Source organism: Mycteria americana, chromosome 11 (genome assembly GCF_035582795.1).
Source record: "Mycteria americana isolate JAX WOST 10 ecotype Jacksonville Zoo and Gardens chromosome 11, USCA_MyAme_1.0, whole genome shotgun sequence".
NCBI classification, from domain to species: Eukaryota; Metazoa; Chordata; class Aves; order Ciconiiformes; family Ciconiidae; genus Mycteria; species Mycteria americana.
In genome coordinates, this window is record NC_134375.1 from 2443193 (window position 1) to 2465078 (window position 21886).

At 44.6% G+C, this 21886-nt stretch overlaps 1 protein-coding gene across 3 annotated transcripts in view; it reads right to left on the minus strand.

The window, feature by feature from the left end:
* Positions 1-13459: 13459 nt before the first annotated feature.
* The window catches only part of FBLN2 (fibulin 2), a 97202-nt gene continuing 88775 nt past the window's right edge, over positions 13460-21886 (minus strand). For all 3 annotated transcript variants that reach the window (XM_075513721.1, XM_075513719.1, XM_075513720.1), the window contains 3 exons: positions 20927-21055; positions 16636-16759; positions 13460-15607 (listed from right to left, as the gene is read on the minus strand). In XM_075513721.1, the coding sequence (XP_075369836.1) occupies positions 15250-15607; positions 16636-16759; positions 20927-21055 (611 nt within the window). In that variant the 3' untranslated portion in view covers positions 13460-15249. The remainder of the gene's footprint in view (positions 15608-16635; positions 16760-20926; positions 21056-21886) is intronic.

Genomic DNA, 21886 nt, shown 5'->3' on the forward strand with positions numbered 1-21886 from the left:
TTACTCAAGTACTTAAGATATCCATTATCTAAATTAAGATCCAGTACAAACGACTGCTTATTCTGACTTGATGGATAAATAAACATTCAAGCAGTTAAAACAATGAGGATAGCAAAATAAACCCTTTGTCTCCCGTCCTCTGCCAAGTGTCCAGGACATAGAGCATGCCTTCAAGGTAGGTACAGGCAGACACCGATAGGAAGTATGGGAAAGCAAGTTAGAAAGTCAGATCCCACTAGTATAATTTTGGACATGAAGCTCTTGGGATACAAGCAAGACAAGGTTTGAGGGAAGAGATAACATCTTCATTGCACATAAGGATAAACGGGTAAAAAGAAATAAGCATTCAGGCTCAAAACGCTTTTTCAGCTTGTGTGCTCTCAAGCTTGTCTGTTTTTTCAAAGTACATCATTATATCTCAGAAACGATGTTATCCCTCCCTGCAGACTTTATAGTGCTTAAAATGTCAACTGTTCTTGAAGATGTCTGCTTTGCACCTTCCATCTGTTCCCAGAGATGAAGCTGCTGCCCGTCGCTGCTTCTCACCCCTCCCACAGCAACGTGGGAAAAGGTACACTTCTGCAGATAAGAGTTTCCAAATAAATTATGGCTTTTAGATGAACATTAAACTCATTTCCATACCTAAAACTAGTGGCAGAGACCACAGAGCATGGGTATTATATGCTTGCCATATGAAGTTCTATTTATAGGACCCAGTTCTCAGAGTAGGCACAAGAAAAAGTTACCAGTTGTTTCAGTGCAATATATGTACAGTAAAATCAGTCTAAAGACCTTAAGAAAAATCTTTTACTAGGGGAAAAAAAAAAAAGAGTTAAGAGGTAAGAGTTGGTGGGTGTAGCAAAATTAGTTTCAGCTCTTCCCAAAAGAAATAAGAAAAACTAAAGCAAAAAGGAAATACACTAAACGCATATTTTAGATGCTTAAGTAGCATTTATTTTTATTGGAACTGAAAAAACCCCAGTCTTTTGTGTTTGTGCAATGTGGGTTAAGGGACGGTGTATTTCCCATTTTGGAAAGGAAAGCAAGGTAGAGGGAGTTCAGCTGATTTGCCCAGTCACATCAAGTCCGTAGCAGCACAGGGCATTAAACTTTGGTCTCTTCCCATGGAGGTGCCCATACCACAGCTGATCTCTGTCCTTTGGGCAGAGCCTCCCCACGAAGGGCCAAAGCCAGAACAGCTCTCCCGGGTGAAGTCCCACCACGTTTCCACAGAGGGCAGAAGGGCGGAGGGGCCTTTTGGCCAAGGAGGCATCTTTCACACTCAAACCATTTTGCATCATTCCGCCAGGGTAAGGCGGCCTTACGGTGAATACAGGTACGATTTATATCCACTGAAATTCATTTATGCACCGCTAAGGTGGTGCGTGGTGGCCTCAGCATCAACGAAAATAAGGCCCAAGGACTAAGTTGCCATGTTCTGGGCTGGCCTCCATCTCAGCAGCATACGGGCAGTGCCACCGTCCAAACGCAAGGGGATGAGGTCACAGACAAATGCAGCGACGCCTGCATTCCCATGAAAGATCACAATCTTTCTGCCAGGCGCAGATGGAAAAGATGCCGTCTCCTGGCCCCGGCTGCTACCTGGGGCAGCCCAGCCTTTAGCAGCCCACTCACACTGTGCACTCATGTTACCAATGCCAGCCACGCTCGCGTACTCAGGAGCGCCAGCAAGGAATCCACCCACTCTTCTGGCTCCTTTCTTCAGCATTATGTCAGCCTGTTATAAACCAGTGAAGCCAGCTAGCTCCCCCATCAAAGCCCTGCACTCATATAGACAAAAATATTCCTCCCTTCTGTTCCTGACAACTTTCAGCAAGGGGGAGTTTTGCTTTGCTCCATTTTTTAAGCCAGCCAAATGCCATACTGCGATGACTTCATGCAAGTCTATGGACTAATCTTGCCAAGAACCCAGAACTAAACTGCATCCACTGAACCATGGTAAGCCTCAGCACTTATGGTTTGAGGGATGTAATTCCTGGCAATGATGTCCTAAAACGGTGCTTTCCAACTCCTCACAGTGGAAAGCCTCCAAAAGCATGTCTGTCCCAGCATTCAGTCTCCGATGTGTACGCCACCGCACAAGGAGCCGGTGCTCGCTGCGTGGTGAACAGCTCATCCCTTCTGTCCCTGGCTTTGTTGATGTGCATTTCTCCTCTCTTTCTCTCTGAGAAAATGTGGGCACGGCAGAATGAATGGAAACGCCTGGAGGTGTGCTGCTTCCCCGACTGGTACTAATTAAAAGTAGGTTATGAACCATACAGTTTATTGGTTTAGGGTCCTTAAAATTTTACACTGTTAAGGCTAGTTTTAAACATTTATGACGATCATTAGCTGACAGCATTGCTGGGACAACTGTGACTAGTTCCGTCATTGCTTTTACCAATTGCACTTAGAAGAAAGCCTTAATTATGTGGAACTGGCATTTTTTCCACGGGTGACACCCCCTATTTGTTTTCCTTTTTATACGGTTCTTCCATTTACTCCTTTAAGATGGTCCTTTCTGGCAAACTGATAATGTTCAGACCAACCATCCCAGGCAGCAATTTTTCTTCCTCTACCATTCTTCCACGCACCAAGGAAAGCCAGGATCAAGAGTGCTCAGAGACCCAACCTATTCCTAGGTCCTTCTGCTTTTCCTCTTTTTAAAGTAGAAATACTGCATTGATTTCACCCCTGTCACGAGCTGGCTGACGTCAGCAGTGTTGTATCAGACGGGAGTTTGGCCCTGTGCTTTCCTGGGATACCCACGGAGGAATATTCTTGTTCATCCATGCAAATGCTGATCACAGACACGTATGCAGGGATGACTGTCAGCCTCCAAACCCCTGCTGCCGCTTTCAGGGGAAGGTGTAACTGTTGTTCAGGCCACAGCAAAAACCTGTACCACAGCACCCCAAAGACCACAGGAGCCAACCGTAAGTGTGGGCCAGGGCAGGTACAGAGAGCTACGGCAACCCCAGCTGAAATTGCGTCAGGTCATCAAACCAGACTTCCTCCAGACTCAGAGAAAAGCATTGTGCCATCGTGCATCATTAAGACCATTTTAATGCCGCCTTCTCTTCCAATAAGTATATCTTAATACTTTCAGGCGCTTTTCCCCTTTTGTTCTGAGTTGAGTAGTTGCTCGTTGTTCCTAAGATGGCTCTTCAGTACAAGAATGAAGGACAGTAGTAATTTCCCCAGGAAGCTCATAAAAATCCTTTTAGTCTATTCCAGAACACTATTCCAAGAAATAAAGAGTAAATCAGAGCATCTCCCACATTTCTGGGAGTCTTTACATGTGTTACGGATCTTGAGATGATTAAATGCCTCTCAAGTAAACAGGGAGGCTTCTACCAAAAAAGCCAAGTGGTGTTTGAGATAAAAAGCTACCTTTCCTTTCAGCATCAAGTTAAAATGCGAGGATTATCAAAGATGCCAGCATTTCGGTGAAAATGGTGTTTATGAAATGACAAAGAAAAGGTCTGCACTGCACGTAGGCTATTCAACACCTTCAGTCAGAGGCCATACTGCTGCACTAATCATCCCAGCCCAAACTTTCTCTGGGAACCTCGGCCCTCCAAGTGATTGTGGTGAGCTCCTGGCCCTTTGCCACTCAGCGCAGGATATTCTTGGCAACGGTAACGAGGGCACTTGTTCCAAATAAGGAGAAATCTAAAAACTGGTTTGTCTTGGAACTCTTGGAGCCAAGCAAATCCGCCAAAACTCATGGAGCCGGACACAAGAGGGAGGAAAAAACCCAGAAAAAAACCAACAAAACCCCAAATGAAGCAACAGAGCGAACTTGTGATTGTCTGTCTATCCAGTACCAGCAAAATCTCATTATAGAGCAACGATGATGAAATACAATGACAGTAAGTGTAACAGGTCTGATGAAAGACCTTGAAATGTTTATGCTAATACCAAGTTTCAGTTTCACATTCCATACAGGCTTTTCAAACAAGTACAGTGCCAGAAAACACAGAATAATGACCTTAAGTTTCACCCTTTTTAAAAAACAAAAACAAAACCCAAAACCAAACACCAAAACCCTTGCTCCCCAGTTTTTCATTACAGCCTGTGTAGTTTGCACGACAGGTACAAAAAGGCTTTCTTAGTTGGAAAAAAATGCTTCGGCTTGCTTGAGAGACAAACCTGCGTTAGAGCCACGTGCTCCTTCAGATCGCAGTGTGGCCAAAACCTCGATTTAGAGTTCGGAGAAGCAACGTGATCCCAGTGGAGCAGCTGGTAGGCGGCAGCACAGCTGCACAGGCCTTGTTTTACACCAGGGAGCAACTACCCTGCTACCTTCGCAGTTACCACACGTATTCGCCAGCAAGACGGCCTGTCCTGGTTTCGGCTGGGATAGAGTTGATTTTCTTCCTAGCAGCTGGTACAGTGCTGTGCTTTGGATTTTAGTATGAGAATAATGCTGATAACACGCTGATGTTTTGGCTGTCGCTAAGCGGTGTTTGCACTGGTCAAGGACTTTTTCAGCTCCCCCTGCTCTGCCGGGTGCCCAAGAAATGGGAGGGGGCACAGCCAGGACAGTTGATCCAAACTGGCCCCAGGGCTATTCCATACCGTATGGCCTCATGCCCAGTGTAGAAACTGGGGGAGTTGGCCGGGGGGTAACGATTGCTGCTCGGGGACTGGCTGGGTGTCGGTTGGTGGGTGGTGAGTGGTTGTATATTTTTTTATTATTATTATTATTATTTTCCCCCTTTTTTTGCCTCCCTTGGGTTTTGTTCCTCTCTCTCTCTTGTTTTCCTTCTCATTACAATTCATTATTATTATTGCTATTATTTTGTTCCAATTATTAAACTGTTCTTATCTCAACCCACGAGTTTTCTTACTTTTGCTCTTCCGATTCTCTCCCCCGTCCCACCGGGGAGTGAGCGAGCGGCTGCGCGGTGCTGAGCTGCCGGCTGGGGCTAAACCACGACACAGCCGTATGCAGAGGATGAATAATTTAGCACTTTGAAAACAAAACAAAAACCCCAAGAAAGTTCTAGTCCTGGCTCTACTCCAAACATCTATTATTTAGTCTGACTGCCCCCATTCTATTTCCTCCACTTTGATCAACTAATGGCCAAGAAAAGCAATTACCAGCATAAGAAAAATATATTCCTGCTATCTTTGAACTGCTGTGGCCAGTGTAAATGCATTACTTTCTATGAGAACAGAGGAAATATTTCTTCAGTGGCTAAGATGAGAAATGAGAGGAAAAAAGGTAGGAGGAGGTAGGAGTGAAGCTATTATTTTATTAACTAATTAGATCAGTGTTGAAAGAAAATGAGCCTGCCTGCAAATCTCTACATTACTGATTCTGAAGAGGAAGCTGTAGTATACAATGGAGATCATGAAACATCTTGATTTGCATTGGAAAATGGCTAGCCCTGCCTGGACAGGGGACTATAGCGATCTACAAAATAATCTAGTTATTGTAATGGGGGGGGGGGGGGGGATCACTGCCAGCTGGCGGGTTTGGGAAAACATTGACTGCAGGTAACAACTGGTCTTGGACTCTGTTTTTCAAAGTCTTCCAGTGCCAGCACATGAAAGAAGAAATCCCCCCCCCCCATTCCTTTAGTCTTTGTGACCAGCTCATGAACCAACTAATACTATACTACTGCTTCCCGTGAACGTCCCCACTTCCACCGTCCTGGACAGTCAGCTACAGCACCACTAAAAAAAACAGAATAAACCCAAGCAGGTCTGCAGTCACAACAGGGCCAAAACCGACTCAACTACTTGAACACCAGCTGTGGGTCGGGCCAGGCGCTGCCACGGCAATGCCCACCGCTCTGCCCCAAGCTGTTTCTTATGTTGGCCCGTAGTGAAGATGATGCTTAAAGACAAAACCTGAAAAATCCAATACCCTCTCAAAAAAATTGACATGAAGAACAAGTAGGAACAAATATTTAACATTAAACTCTACATTTGATTTCTTCTACGAAAGTACTTCAAGAAAGAACAAAACATAATGCCTTTAAAAAAAAAACCAAACAAACAAAACACACGCAAACCAAAAAAAAACCCCAGTGGAATTTGGAAATATATATGAATCATCTTTTATTAGTGATTTCCCAGGGCGCTCATTCAACAACACACTCTGTGAAGTCCCAGAAGTGCACAGAACAGCTGCCTTCCAAACCTGCAACGCTGCACAGTTTAAAGCCATAGTGTAATTTAGAATAATATTATTCTTCGGATTCTGGACTGGCAGCTCAGTGGTACTGCCAGCGGATTAGTGAGCTGCTAACACTGGTGCAGTCTCTAATGCATCAATGAAAAAGGGTTGATGGATTTTTGGCTGTTTCTCTTTTTGACCTGTGCCCTTTTAGAGAAGCGATGAAACAAAAACCTCCTGGCAACGGGGCAAAAGCAAAACAACCTACAGGAGGCACCTACAGAAGAGGAGAGGCTAGAAGTGGAATTCATAAAAGGAAGAGATTAAGATTGTTGCTGGGTTAAAGGTACCAAAATTACCAAATACACTGAAGTACAGGGGTTTCTAAGGATGGGAAAGTTGTGAAGCGGGGCTGACGGGGGCTTTCGCAGTCCTGAGCCAGTAAATAGTACACATAAAAAGCAACTCTGCACCACGTGCCGAAGGACTTAGACTCTACCCAAGTGAGGTGCAGATTACCTGCACAACCACGGCAGAGATGTGAACACCCACTACCTCCTTCTCCGGACGCTCACCGATCCAAATTACTCAACACACCCCCCACAGACAAAACGCCCCAAAGCTCAACCGCCACCAACCAAACTCCCCACGCACCATCTTCACACAGGGTGCAAGACTGATGGAAGGATGGGGGGAGTCTCCCAGTCCACAGTCTGGCAGCTCCAGTACTGTCTGGTAGCTTTTGAGTGTCCTTCCGAACTGGAGGCCTGGCCTTCACCCTCTTCTGATCACTTGATTTACAAGCTGAAAGAGACATTTTTGAACAATAGTATAGGTACCTATATGGAGTAATTAGATTCTTAAATGGCCTTCATCATTATATACGTCAGAGTCTTCCAGATGTGATTCAGACAACATTACGAGCATCTCCCTTGTGCGTCTTCGCTCCTTTTCCCAGAGGAAAATTAAGTTATGTAAGGCCGTGTCTTCACTTCACCTAGTCCATTCACTTCAATGGAGCTCTGCATCAACAGCTGTTGGGAAACTGTAGAAAACTCTTTCTTAAGAAAATTAAGTATTTTTCTTAGGAAATAATTATTTTCAAGGTTATTGAAGTTGGGTTTTTTGGTTGGTTGGTTGTTTTGGTTCTTTTGGGGGGGGGTTAATGCTACCTGCGTTAGCAGAAGATGCCTAGTGGTACACGGCACAGCCCACGACAGCTGTATGTTTGTGACACCGGAGAAGAGACTCAGCCTCAGCCTCACACCCTCCAGCCACCGGTACCATCTCTGGTTCGGGAGATCCTCAGGTGACAGGGAACAAACAGTCAGTAGGATTTATTCCAGCCTCTAACATGGTAACGATAGATATATGACCACAAATACTCTTACCGGGTGAAGCAGAGGGTTTATTTTACAACTCTTATACTGGATGCAAGGACGTGTAGAGGTTGTAACCCTGTGCATCACAGTTGCTTTGCACCCAGTTATCTGTTTGGACAGAGCCCAGAACAGGCTCCAGCTCTTCCAAATCCCAGTCGAGTACTCAAGCCTTCCCAGTTAATGGGATTACTTGCATCGGTAACTGCTGCTTTTGTCTAAATGGAGAGTGCAGACTCTTGCCTATGTGAACCGTAGTTCAGGGCAGCGTTGTCTAATGTACGGGAAAATACAGGAGACTCTGTCTGCTCTGGAAAAGTTTACAAGTATCTGCATCTCCTGCTACAGACTCCCCTGGTCTGCAAGTGCAAGAAGTATTAATGCTGACTTTGGGAATCCCTAAAATTGTGACTAAACTCCACACTTGTGCCCTCCCAACTCCAGTGATAATCAAGCATGAGCCATTACAGGACTATCTTTTGCTCTCATCACTACCACAGCACCTTCACGTCCACTTACATTGGGTTAAGCATTCCGATACGTTGGTATAATATTGCATACTTGCCCTAGATCTAAGTTAGACAAATACCTACAATGGAGAGTTCAGTTATTATGACATGTAGCTGGGGATTACACTCATGGCTAGGCACAGTCCTTCCCCTGCTCGCAGTAGCAATTCTACACTATATTGTATCATTACTCCAGAATTACACTTTTACATCAGTCAACCTGAAACTCCGTCTGAAATATTCCTGGTCAATGTGAAAGCTATTTCTCCAAGGTGCAACTGAAAGATAGCAGGATTAACTGTAACAGACCTCTGCAACAGCTAAGATTAACTGGGATTACTCTTACAAAACTACTGTGACGAACGCCCATAAGAGAAGAAAATGATAATTTTACATTTCAATGACTGCAGCACCGGCGTGGTACAAGCTGCTCCATCTCAGCTACAGGACACTCAAAACTTCCAATGCCAGCACAGGAAGACGTGTTCTCACCTACCCTGAAATGAGTTGGGGAGTTGAGCTTACCATCCCAACACTAGGAGGCCAGCGGGCACCTCCTCCACTTTCAAGGTTGTGTGAGCTGCATCCGTTTGATATTCCAGCCGCAGTTAGATGTGGGTAACGGCCCGCTCAGTCTCCCAGCCACGCCAGGTCTTCTCACTACGATGATCTTTATCCGTTGGTCAGAGCATTTGCTTTGTTATCACCAACAAACCCCAAACTTTTCATCACGGTGTGTTACCTTCAAAAGATCACTTTGTGTTTATCAGTCCAACTCCAAAAATGGCAAAGCTCCACTTCAAACGTACTTCATTGAAGATTATCAGTCTTCTTCCCATACTGAAAGTATTCCATGTACATTTTTCTCCTGGCTGTCAATGCTGGGGAGGATCTATCCTCTTCTATGGTGCATCTGGCTGCAATCAGTAATTCTGTAATCACAGTGAGTCAAAAACCTGCTCTGGAGTGTAGCCCAGTGGAGTCCGTGTTGCCGTAAGGCACCCTCATTCACACAGAGAAAGGCATCTCCACCCTCCCATTCTCTCAAGGCATTTATGTTTCCATTTTGGATGTATTTTCCTTAAATTGGATCAACTGGTGTTACTAACATGTTTCATAATTACTGTCTAGAAATGGTGGCATGGAGGAGAGTTCAGTACTCTGCACATTTGGCTATTATTCCAAAATAAAATTAGATTTTAGATCTTCCCCCTCCCCAGGACAGCATTCATCACTTGTTCTATTGAGAACAATTTGTTAAACTCTGACTCCTTCAGATGGCCCTTTCCATAACCAGTGTTTCTCTTCAGAAACTTGGTATTTCTCTGTAAGATTTGATTTAATGCTTTAGTTATAGACTATTACCAATGAAAGAAATCTCCATGAACCCTGGACAGAACTAACTTCCACCTGCCTTCTCATCTGCTGTATGTTGACGAACCTAGCCCTGGATCCCTTGTAAGTACAAGGTATCTCACCTGACACCAATTCTTTACCTGGAGTGAACCTGGGGTTACTTTCCCATTGGGCTGGTCTCAGCCCGTTAGATCAGATTGCCTGTTTTGCCGCAGGAGCTGCCCCAAGCCCTACCTCACCAGTTCAGTTCTTCCAGCCCACCATTACCATTACACTGCCCCAAGCCCTACTTCACCAGTTCAGTTCTTCCAGCCCACCATTACCATTACACCGCCCCAAGCTCCAAGCGATTAAAACATCCTGCTGTGAATGTATGCAGTTAGCACAATTCTGGGCCACCACGCAGAAGACTCAGTAATGTACAAAGGATCCCCTCCTACCCCTCCCTTCACAGTATGTAGGGCACCACAATGGCATCCTCTTCCTCTCCAACCCCAGCTAAAAAAAGAAAATCGACAGCAGATGTTATAATTTTTAACCCCACCATAATGGGAGCCTCGGCTCACGGGAAGTCAATGTCACCGTCTTCCCTGAAAAAGGCCCCCGGGCCGAGCGAGCCTTTGCGTTGGGGTGCAGCTGGAAGAACCCATGCTCCCCACACTGCCAGCGGCCACGAGGAGAGCCCGCGGGGCAGCCTCAGGACCGGGAGCGACACCGAGCCGGCCGGCTGCGCCAGCCAGCTCCTCCAGCAGCACGTGCCAGGGGACGTCAGTCAGGAGCCCGTGAGGGGTGAAGCTTCTCTAAAGGGCTCCAAAGCTCTGGAACAGTCCTACACATTGACTGCTATTTATAGAGAACACGCAAGATAAAGAATTGTGTTTTAGAAGCCAAAAGGCTCAAGTTTGTGACTTCAGTTTCACATCACTGAGACTGGATATAATTAAATCCTGGTTTTCAATAGCCACTTCAAAATGAATGTCTCTGTGATGCAGAGAACACTGGAAGTGGGAAGATACTTTTTATTTAACTCAAAATCTATTTTTACTCCAGAATCCTAATTCTCCCTGGCTGGAACTTTCTCTTCCTCCTGGCATGGGTGGGAGCAATGGAAAGATGATGAAAAAAAAAAAAAAAAAAAAAAAGAAAAATGAATGGGGAAGAACAGCCAGGGCCTCCCACATGAGCTATAGAGAACAAGGAGGGAGACAAGGAACACGCAACAGATTCCCTGTATCCTGCAAACCAGCTGAAAGCAGCTCCTCACCCTGCAAAGGTCTGAGGGGAAGTACAAAACTCACCCACCCACAAAGGACACCAATTTTAATCACATACGCAAGACTTTACCCCAGGACCACAGAAAACCCCAAATTCAGCACCATAACTGCCTATCACAGTGCCGGAGAACTGCAAAATCTTACTTCATTTTTGTTGGTTTGTTTTACTCTTCTTCTCGTTTGCTTTCCATCTTGTGCATGCAGTTTCCAGAAGTCTTGCTCCTGGCTGGACTGCGAACAGCAGGATTATTTTTCAGAGCACTACAGCCCCCACGGCCGGGTGAGCAAGCAGAAGCGCGAGCACAAGCAGTGAACCCGTGGGCGCAGAGGAGAAATGGCCGCTCACCAGGGCCCAGCCCCACCCGCCAGCTGAGCGCTGCCAGGCGCCGAGCACCTGCGAAGCCCCGCCAGCGGGGCACGCGGGGCAGCCCGGTACCGGCGTGAGGCCCCGGCCGCCCAGGGCTGCCGCGGGAGGGCCGCGCCCCGAGGGCTCCCCGCCGGCCGCGGGCAGGCGCGCTCCGCCGGCTTCCTCGGGTGACGCGTGTCTGCAAGGGAGCAGCCTCCTCGGGCAAACCCTCCGACGGAAAGAGGGGTGAGGAGGAGGCGGCTCAGCTTTTTCCCCCGCTCTCCGCAAGAGCAACACCTGTGCCAACAGAGGCATTTGGAAGGGGACCTTTGCAGAGGAGACTGCCGTATGCGCTGGTGTCAGCGCCGTTACTGTAGTACGTCCCTTAGTACAGCTTTAACCTCAAAGGATGATCCAAGCCATAAAATCCGTAAGTTTGAAATCTGCTTCTCTCCTATATCACTAGACTAAGGAGTAACTGATATAAAGGAGAAGAAAAATAGAAGCGAATGAAGTTCCGTTTGTGGGACCCTGGAGCCAATATAAGAATTTTGGCCCATTGCAGTGACCAGCTTACTCTTCTGTGAGGGGTGAGCTCTGTCTCTGGTCCTCCCGCATGAGGAGGAGGAGCGAGGCCCAAGCTGAGCAATCCAATGCCCTTTCTCTAGATCGGGCTCGCAGAGGAATGCTAGCACAGACTAGTCAGCACCTGCAGTCATCCACATACATGTATTTTTTACATACAAAGAGATTGTAAACTTCCTCCCTGCTGCAGAAAGGAAACAATTAAAAATATTAGGTAAAAACATCTTTCTCACCCATCTACTGCTCTTTCAGCCATATGTCATGTAAATTCCAGTCAAAAGAAAACCCGATGTTTCATTTTGTAATAGACCCATTCAAATTTGCAGCAAACACACAGATTTTCACTTCTTCTTCCGTCCAATGACACATTTAATCTTCCTCAGTCCCTGGCATCACTGGATCCCCAAGGAGTACAACAGACAAGTACCGAGAGGTCGGATTTCACAGAGGCAGGAGTAAGTAACCTGCAAAGCTAAGCAGAACACGCATTGTTCGGACAGGTCACATAAAGGCCATTTCCAATTTTGGGAACATACTAATAATCTGAGTTTTTACACATATATAATCATATGCCCCAAGTCTGCTGTAATTCTCTATTAGGTTTGCAGCTGTCGTCTTCCTCACGAATTTATCAGCTTGCATAGTTCCTGGGGAGCCGTTCTTAATTCCCCTCAACCAGGCAAGGGCGGGGGGGCCACAAAGCAGCTAAGGGAATAAATAAAAGCTACTTAACTCACTTGTTAGAAATGGAAAAAGAAAAAAAAAAAAGAAAGAAAAATATGGCTGTTCAAGAGAGAGTTCAGGGAAGCTATTGCTCTTTTAAGAAAGCGTAAGAGGCCATAAAGGTACAGTCCAGGCCTGAACTCTTTTCCCTGAGACCTCTTTTGTGTGCGTGGATACTCACACTCTCCTCCTCTGCCTAGGCTACCCAGCCAAATCACGCGGAAAGAGCATTACTGAAGATGGGAACTGGGCCTTCTAGGAACTAGGAGGAGACTAAAATTCCAGTCCAAAGCCACTGCGACCCAGTGAAAGCACTTTCAGCGCTGACCGGGGTCACAATGGCTTTGGCCGCTGACCCGGTCAGGGGGTCTTTGGTGGACGTGTCTCTTCAAGTTCAGTCACGAGCACTGTCCTAAGAAAAAGCAAAGGATGCACTGCTAACTGTCCCTGCGATGCAGCTCCCACTAAAACTGACAGGGCGCACACTTTGGGTCGGTAAGAGGTAAAAGATTCCTCTGGTTATTTTGGGAACAGAAGAATGGGAAATTATCTACCGTAAGCCTTTCCTTTGCTTTCACTAGTTGCACCGAGCAATTATTTCTAACCTTTTTGAATGCCTACTGGACACAGTGCTGATGAAGACATGTTCTGTTATAACACAGCGTTTTTCTTATAATAGTATGCAAAGCCTTTCCTAAAACTTTCTTCATCAATTACCTGTCTAGAAAATGAAAAGTTGGTGTTACAAACTGCCAGATCCTTAATATGATTGACTATGGCTGGTTTTAGTCAGCAAAAGGTCTCCAAGTAACAAATGGCTTGTCCATTTGTTCTCTGACAAGAAAGACTGTCAAGGCTTGAATATCATTTACGCTCAATCAAATACTAATGCTGACGGAAAACTCTGGGTTTCAGTGACTCTTGATGTGCCCCACTGGGGCATGGAGAAATGTATCGCCGCTTAACATGTACGCTGCATAATGGATCTGAAAGACTCGTTGCTGTGGCTGCCTCTTCACCTTGCCAGGCCTGTAGCTGTAAGATATGCATTAATTGAAATGACAAATTGCATAAACATGTGTTTCTCAGTTGGCACGTCCCTGCTAAATGCTTATGAAACTCACTATGGAAAACAAAAGATGGATGGAAGAAGATCACATTTACAAAATTATTTTTATAGAAAAAACAAAGAAAAGCTTGATGTGTGCAAACTCACAGATATCCCATATTTTACAGCTGAGGAATAGCAATAATTTGTCCCTAGTAATGGGTCTTTATGATATCAGATACAGAAAGATTTGCACTTTATTATCGATACGAGAGTCCAAATTAAAGGAGTGACTTGAAGTGGTAGAATTGGCCTTGGGATATAGGGAATACGGAACATCTCCCCTCTCACCATATAGGTGGTGTTTACAAGATTTTAAGATGCAGTTGAAACAAATATTTTACAATATAATACAATTGTTGATTATGGCGTAAAAAGCCGTAAGATTTGATTTCTCCATTTTTTTTTTGCGTACACACTGGTCAAAATAAGATCGACTGTAGAAAAGAACAGATTATTATTTTGCCAAGAAAGGTTGGACCAGATGATCCTTGAGGTCCCTTCCAACCTGGTATTCTATGATTCTATGATTACTAAACTGCAGTGTAGTAAACATCCATATATTGTAGCTATGTTTTTCCTTTAAAACATTTTGCAGAATAATTATAGATGGAACAAAGGAAGGTCAGAAAATTTCAACGCTGGAGCTTTCTTGCTTTTTTGGGAGGAAAAAAAAAGCAAACAGCCATAAAGAAGTTCTGATATTCATTTCTAAATTCTAACAAATACTTCGATTATACAATGCTTTACCACATCTGGCCTTCAACTTTGGACCTCATCCAGTTTCCTGTAGAACCAGAGGAAATCTAGCTCAAAACTTTGGTTGTGCTATTTTCTAAATGGCATAATACAAACCGCCAATTTAACTAGCATTTTCCTCTGCGTCATTTAGTAACGCAACTGAAGTAATTTTCCTAAAGAAGAGAAGCAACTCCCCTTTTAATTTATTTAAAATCGCAAGTGATTCCTGAGCGGCACACCCAAGCTTTAAAATAAGGAGCAGTAATTGATTATTTCATTATTTCCATGTTTCCCCTTGGCCATTCCTTTAAGAATTATAGAGCATCTAATCTGCACTTATAGTTACCTAAATAGAATGAGCCTGTATAGAAAGGAGTCCCAACACCTATAAAGACAACTACTAAAAATGGCAATGTGAGCTTTTACCCTAAAGCACGACATTCTCTTAAGGCCTTGGTCTTGCAAATATTAAGCATATGAGTAGTCCTACTAAAGCAAGACTCATTCATAGGCTTTTTCACTGGTGGAGTTTTCTTTTATTTATATATATTCTTAGGCAACATATTATGAAAGTTGGAAGGAGTAAAATAAACCGGTAATACGAGGTGAGCTAACCGTCAGTGTACACATGCGGCCTTCGACACAGCATCTCAACGCAGAGAAACCTCAGTGAAGTCAGTGGCTAAGCCAAACCATACGTTTGTGTAATAAAGAGAAATTGCTCAAGGTTTTTTCCCTTAGTGGCAAAAACCAATACTCCCAAGTGAACATCTTTCCTCTCTAGTGCAATACCCTGCGGATGTGACTAAACCTAAAAATAATTTCTAAGAAAAGGTTCTAGCATTTAACAAAATGTATGTACTGCCTTTCTAACCCTTCCTTCGTTCATTGTCAAATGATGACGTAAAGAATTGCATAAGAAAACAAAAAAAAGATAAAAATTAACTTAATTTACACAACCAATAAAAAAGTTTAAAGCAATGATAGAAAAATAATATAAAGGCTAGATACATTAAATGCCAGTTCAACAGTATTAAGCTTTGGTAGAACAGTTAAAGAGCATAGCACCAATAAAATCCAACGTCAATACATGCTTCAGTATGCATGAGCTGTGATGAAAATGTAAATTTTGGCAAGAAAAGTAGTGTATGTTCCCTGACGCCACAGTTTCATTTCAACATCTAACAAAAAGTCTTTAGGCTCTTTCACTTGTCGCTGAAGATAGACAATGCCCGTGTACGAGTTCAGCCGTCGAGTGCTGAAGTAGTTTTCTTCATTTCCCTTGTTGATAGTAAGGATTATGTTGTCTCCAGCATAGGCAGGCGATGGTCCAATACGGAAAATATGAGCTGGGACCACGATATTGGTTTGGAAGTTCAGCTGGTAATAGGTAATGCGCACCGGGGTATTTTGGCAGTCCAGATAATTAAAACAACTGATTCGTTCACACCTCCTAAGAGATGAGAAATGAAGCACATTCAGTGTCCATGTAATAGCAGGTAAAAATACATGTAATTCAGAGCACTGCAGAAGTATGAGGCAAAAAGAGTCCCAAACTTCAGCTGTGTAATTACCAGCTGCTTGTTCTGCTTTTACAGTGCCCATAAAGCATTTGTAAATGATGTAATTGTCAGAGTACAACGGTTTAAGAAAAAGATCATGGACATGGGGAGCTGTGTTGGGAAGCTCCACAACGAGGGAAGAGCCAGAGTCATGCTGCAAGCAGCACAGAGCCTGGAAGTGGAGTCTGTGATTCGTCACTGACAGCACAAGCCTGGACAGTGCTCCAAGGAAATACGAACAAAAACTCTTAAAAAGGTAGCTAAAACATGGGAACGGGAAACAAGCTCCTCAACTTGCAAAGCTGCTCAATTCTAAAAGGCAGGAAAAGTATGTTTTAAGTCATAAGCAACTAAACACGGCTTCCCAAAGCACTGGCAGCCACCGAGGCAGGAAATGGGTAGGGAGATTTTGGGGCTCCTGAGCCTCAGCTGCTGAGGAGCTGGGAGCTGTGGGGGTGTGCCATTCCCAGAACCCTGTCGCCTGGCAAGCTCATCATCCTGCTCCCCTTCAATGTTTCAACGCTCTCTGAGGAACTGCAATCGGAGTATTAAACAGGGAGCTCCAAAACCACTGTAAAAGTGGTGCACTGAGCTGCCTGGCAGCTACTGCAATGATATAAGCTGCATAGAAGATCTTAATTATAAACAGAGCCCTTTTAGAGGTGCAGCAAGTAGAGCTGCAGGCTCTGATGACTGCTGTTATAGCAGCAATTGGAGGGCAAATGGGGGCTTTAGGGCTTGGAAGAAAGAAGAGGCAAAACCGGACAGAAACCCTATAGGGGGAAAGTCTACGTGCTCCAGGTATCGTAGCATCTTCTTAGAGCTCTGAGCACTTGCACCCGCCCACAAACTAAAGCACCACGTAACATCCACAGCCGCTGGACGGGGCTGCTCGCTTTGTTGCAATGGCGATACTCACATGTCAGAGACTTTCCTGTAGTTGGAAGGGCACTCGAAGGACAGGCAGCGGAAGCTGCCCTGAATGTTGTAGCAAGTCTCTGCAGCTGAACAGTTATGGGTTCCTATTGCACATTCATCGATATCTAACAAGAAGAAACACAAGGAAAAAGACATGCTAAGTTCAAAAATAAGAAGTAATCACAATTTATGGGCTGTAATATGCCTACGAGACTCTGTGTGCATGGGAAGCAAGAGGAGTCTGCGGGTTTGGCTCTGCAAGCGGAGGGCTCTTGTCTTCACCGCTCAGTTGCCGTGTGGTACCTCTTCAGTAGCTGTGCCTGCTGCCCGCAGAGCAGGACTGCGAGCACCCTGGAGGAAACGCCTGGGGTGTGAAATGCACATTCAGGTGAGGGCTGTCAGGCTCATCTCTGTGCACAGACACTTGCTGGCATTTGGAGTGACACGGTAAATCACATTGATTCCAATTCTGCTAAAATTCATGTCTTCTGTGGAAAAAAATTTCTTTCCTTGACATTATCAGTTAATAAGAGTGACAGCAGCACACAGCAGTGTGTGCAATAAACAAGGGAGCCCACTCTATGATCCTTTTCGTGCTGTTTGATAGTCCTTCCCCGCCTTGGCAGAGACTGCGGGCAGCTGCGGCCACCCAGCGCACGGCCAGGGCTGGCCTTCGACCACAGGGGAAGTTTGTTTCTTTCTATACTTTGCAAACATTTGCACACTCCTGTCAACCTAGCTATTCTCATTCCAAACACATCTGATCCAACACAGGATTTAACTTCCAGTGGAGAATAAACATGAGAAGGAAAAAAAGTTGTCAAACCCCTCCTGTCTTGCCACTTTCCACTGCAATGAAACAAAACAAAACATTTGAGGTTCAGAACAAACATGAACATCTAGACAGAACTGCCTGTGTTGTCATAGTCTCCCTTGCTCCTGAGGTATCAGAGATGTGTTGTAAGTAATACTATAAACTAGGCTGAAAGGAAACAGAATAAAATCACCAGATAGTGGTAGTCTAAGGCAGTGGAACCCTAAACTTCTCAGACGAGCCAACCTGTCCATCCCTGCAGCCCCTGTGTAAGCTTTCCACAGTTGTTCTGACTGAAGATAGTTTTTAAATAGTTTCCTGAAAGTGATGGGCCAATTTTTACAGCTTCACAGGTTGCTGATACTCCCTGAACCACAGTTTCATGCTTAGAGCTAGCCTGTGTCACGTGTGGTGTTTCTAAACAAGCTGCTCAGCAGGTGAGCACCGTGCACGTGTGATAAGCTCAATAGCTGGGGAAGCATCTAACTGGTTTCAAACAGCAGAGCACGTGCATGGCCTTGTGCGAGGTGTGGACAAGCACTGGAGTACAAGGGACAGTCCTTGATGAAAGGCGGCCGCTGCTATAAATCCCTCATACGCTGCATAACGTGTGTGTGATCGCGATGGCTCCTTCTTCATGGACAAGGCTGTAAAATGTCCTCATATCCCCAGCAAACAAACATTCCCCCATTACCTAGTCTGCAGAGATGCCTTCCCCTCCCCAGAGCAAACACACGTCATGGATGGAGGGACACCCTGTGTCTGCCTACACATTAGCCATTCACAGCCTACTGTGACAAAAGCTATCCCTCAGGAATAAACAAAGCCCATCAGAATATAACCAACCCATGTTAAAAGCCACCAGGACCGTCTCACTGACTTTTTGAGAAATGAGAAAGCTGGGCTATGCCAGGAGAAGAATTTATCTATGCATGAAAGTTTGTCCGGATTAAAGCAGGGGGCAAATACAAAGCAAATATTCACTGCTGTGCATCTGCATGATCCAGGAGATGTAAACTTCACCAGCCTGACTATTATGAAATAAGGGAACTTAAGAACACTTTAGAACAAGACACACATTTTTGAAAATTTAAGTGAAATATAAGTATCTCCCCATAATGAGAAGTAATGTTGCAGAAGACAAAAAAGAACATTTAAAGCTCAGAGACACTTCATGCTCAGAGCATAAACGTGGTTATCTAAATAATACACATGCACAAGCCCAAGCCATGGACCTTAAAATGCTGAAAACCAGATGCAATAACAAGGATCCAGCTTGAGCAGAAAATATTGGCAAAGATCTCACAGTCACATTGTGTACTCCCAAATGTCTAGACAACACACGGAGGCTTTAAAATGAAATAAATGCTAACAGACAAACCACGTGGACTGTGTAGGGCTCTGCAGTTCTGCCAATTGTCACAGAGGAGAGAGACTCTTAGAGGAAAACTATAACCTCCCACTCCCTCCATTCCCCTGGGATGAGAACTGATCTCATACACTGAACTGACTGGTTTAAAAGTCTCGCAAAGAAAAGTATACAATAGGAAGTAGGAGAGAATCAAAGTAAATTAAATCCCTTGCTGATTCTCAGAAGTGCCCCTAGGTGAAAAGAAAATTTCTTCCATATTGCAATCGTTGTCATGAAAGCACTCACTTCACCAGTTTGGCTGTGCTGCAAAATACCATAGGCAGTTTCTCCCAAAAGATCCATATGTTGAGATGCTATTACATGAGATACAACTCATCTGTTTGAAAAAAAGGGTACACAGAGTGTACCACCAGTAACTCTTAAGAACTGTTCAGATGACGAGCAACTGGGGCCAGATCTTCAGCTGGTGGAAACCAATATAATCTTGAGTTTAGTCCAGCTGCCATCTTTCTCTGACCATGTTTTCAGAGAGACCTCAATATACAAGCCTGCCCAAACCTGTAACTACACACTTGTAGAGCTGAAAAAAAGGGCATGTACCCAGGGGTTACTTCCAGCGCCTGACGAAATGCCAGCTTACCCAGCCACGCACAGAGCTGCGGCACACGCGGTACGTGTTGCAAGTAGACCAACTTCACCCTCTAAGGAGGGTGCATGTACCACATGGCATAGGTACTTTGAAAAGTTTTTCCCAGGGTTACTGTACAGCTCACTTAGCAGGACTAGTCTCTACAACAGGAACCCCCTCCACACAGGGTGAGCGTGCAGGGAGGATTTCAGAGCACAGGAACAATGCGAGTGCCATCCCTAGGGCCGTGTGGCAAACCTTCTTCCTCCACCTCCAGCGCCTGGAGCACGCTGGGTGCCTCCAGCTTGGGAGAGCTGTGCTGGCCGATTTACGCAGTGACTCACACTATTAACTCTGGAAGACGTCCTCAGCTCAAATCTCACTGCTGGCAGAGGTGGGAACTAACATGCCAGCACTCAAAGTTAGCAGGAAAAAAAACCCAACAAAACCAAACAAAGCCTGAGGAGACTTACAGCTGCAGTTTTCTAAAGGTGACTTTTACGTGAGAATTTGAATGCGCGTGGATATAACTACATTCATACTTAAAAACAGAGTTAAAAAAAAAGTAGCTTAAAATCTTTTAAAAAGATTTTAATTGTCATTTAGTCTGTTTCTCTGCTCCAAAGTCAGGATCAAGCATGCTCATGCTGGTCATGATTTATACAGTGTAAATTCACTGCTGTTACCACTGAGAAGAGAATTTAAGCATAGGAGATACATAAGCAAAAGTTATGTGAAGGGTTCCTGAAAAACTAAGAGCAGGAAATGCCTGGTAGTTAGTGTAACCGGCTGCAGGAATGCATGTAGAGTACGTAAAGGTAATCAGATCTTCAATCATCATTATGAAGTCAGTGAATCCTTTGGAAAGGAGGGATTTTTACTTGAAAAACAGACAGCTGCGCACCAGATGAAAAACACCAGACACCCAGAAGACATTTCTACAATTCTGGAGCAAAGGAGTGTGCGTAGGGAGGACACATGTCATTTACACTAACATTTACTAACACCAACATAATTAAGCTTAGGTGGCAGACTTCTGGATGTGCAAGTCCCCATTACAGCTCCTACATTCACTCGCCCAGTTTTCTGGGGCAGGAAACCACAACTCATAATGAAGCCATGGATTTCTACATCTGGCACCTCAAAAAAAACAGATCACTTACTGCTGTGCCAAGGTGCACATACAGCTCATGCAAGTAATCAAGTGCCCCAGTTTGAATGACGATGTGGGCTCCGTGAGGAATTCATTTAAACAATTAGCTTACACTGACAGCTGAGTTGCCACAGTACCTCCTTCTGACACAAGGAGAAAGCTGACATTGCAGATACCGATATTTGGCAACTTTGTCAAAAACTGGCTTTTCAACAGTGACTAATATAAAACATGGAGATTTGATTGAATAACCATGATGGCTTAGATCATTCCAAGGATTAAAGCTTCATCATATAATCCTTTCAGTTCCTAAACTCCTCATTACCTCGACAGGTTCTTCCATTTGCTGCCATGGTATATCCCTGCTCAGGACAAGCACACTGATAACTACCAGGAACATTCACGCAGCGGAAAGTACAAAGAATGCCTGCACTCTGTGTGCACTCATCGATATCTGGGAAAAAAAACACAATTACAAACATGAAAACAAGAAAAACAGCAATCTGAAAAGGGAGGCTGTAGAACACAAGGAAATTCTTATCTGATGCATTTATAATATATTCTTGACCAAGAATGCAACCATGAAAGTTTGACATTGCTCTAGGACCGTTGATGGTGCTTTCTGAAATGCTGAACACAAGACTGCTCCCAAAAATCCTGGTTGCAAGTAGTCTGGACTCATGGAAAAGAACAAGTCTAGGGCACATCTCAGTTTGAAAAACTCTCCCTGGTACCTCTGTAATTCTTCTAGGGTTGCTTTTGGGGCGTCTTTGTGCTAGGAAGAAAGTGGGTTTCTTCACCATATCTTAAATAGAGACTCTCCAATGTGTCAGTATTGGTAACTTCAAGAAAACAGGTAAACCCTTCCTTTCTCCATTCTGATCGCTCTACTCCTCATTTACCCACCACGAGCAGAAGTAAGAGCAAGCCTTCACTCAACCATGGCCGAGTGGAGGCTTTAATTGACGCAATATAGGTAAACATATCTTCCCTTCTAACTTTTTCAATCATAAGCTCTAGCCCCATAAAACAATAACCTCACTGGAATACACAAGTGTATTCCAGCCCCAGGTAGGAGGCATGAAAATGAGCTGCATTCTCCAATAGCTGGAGTTACCTTTTGCAGCTTCTGCAGCAGGGTGTAACTCACAGTCATCCTTAGGCAGCAGCAGCAGCATTAGGTGCTGCTGAGAGTTAGCCAGCACTCACTGTTAAAGAGCTAGACAGCCCTGGCTGTTAAAGACTATACACATATTTCACTTGACCCGACAAAGCAGCAGCCTTA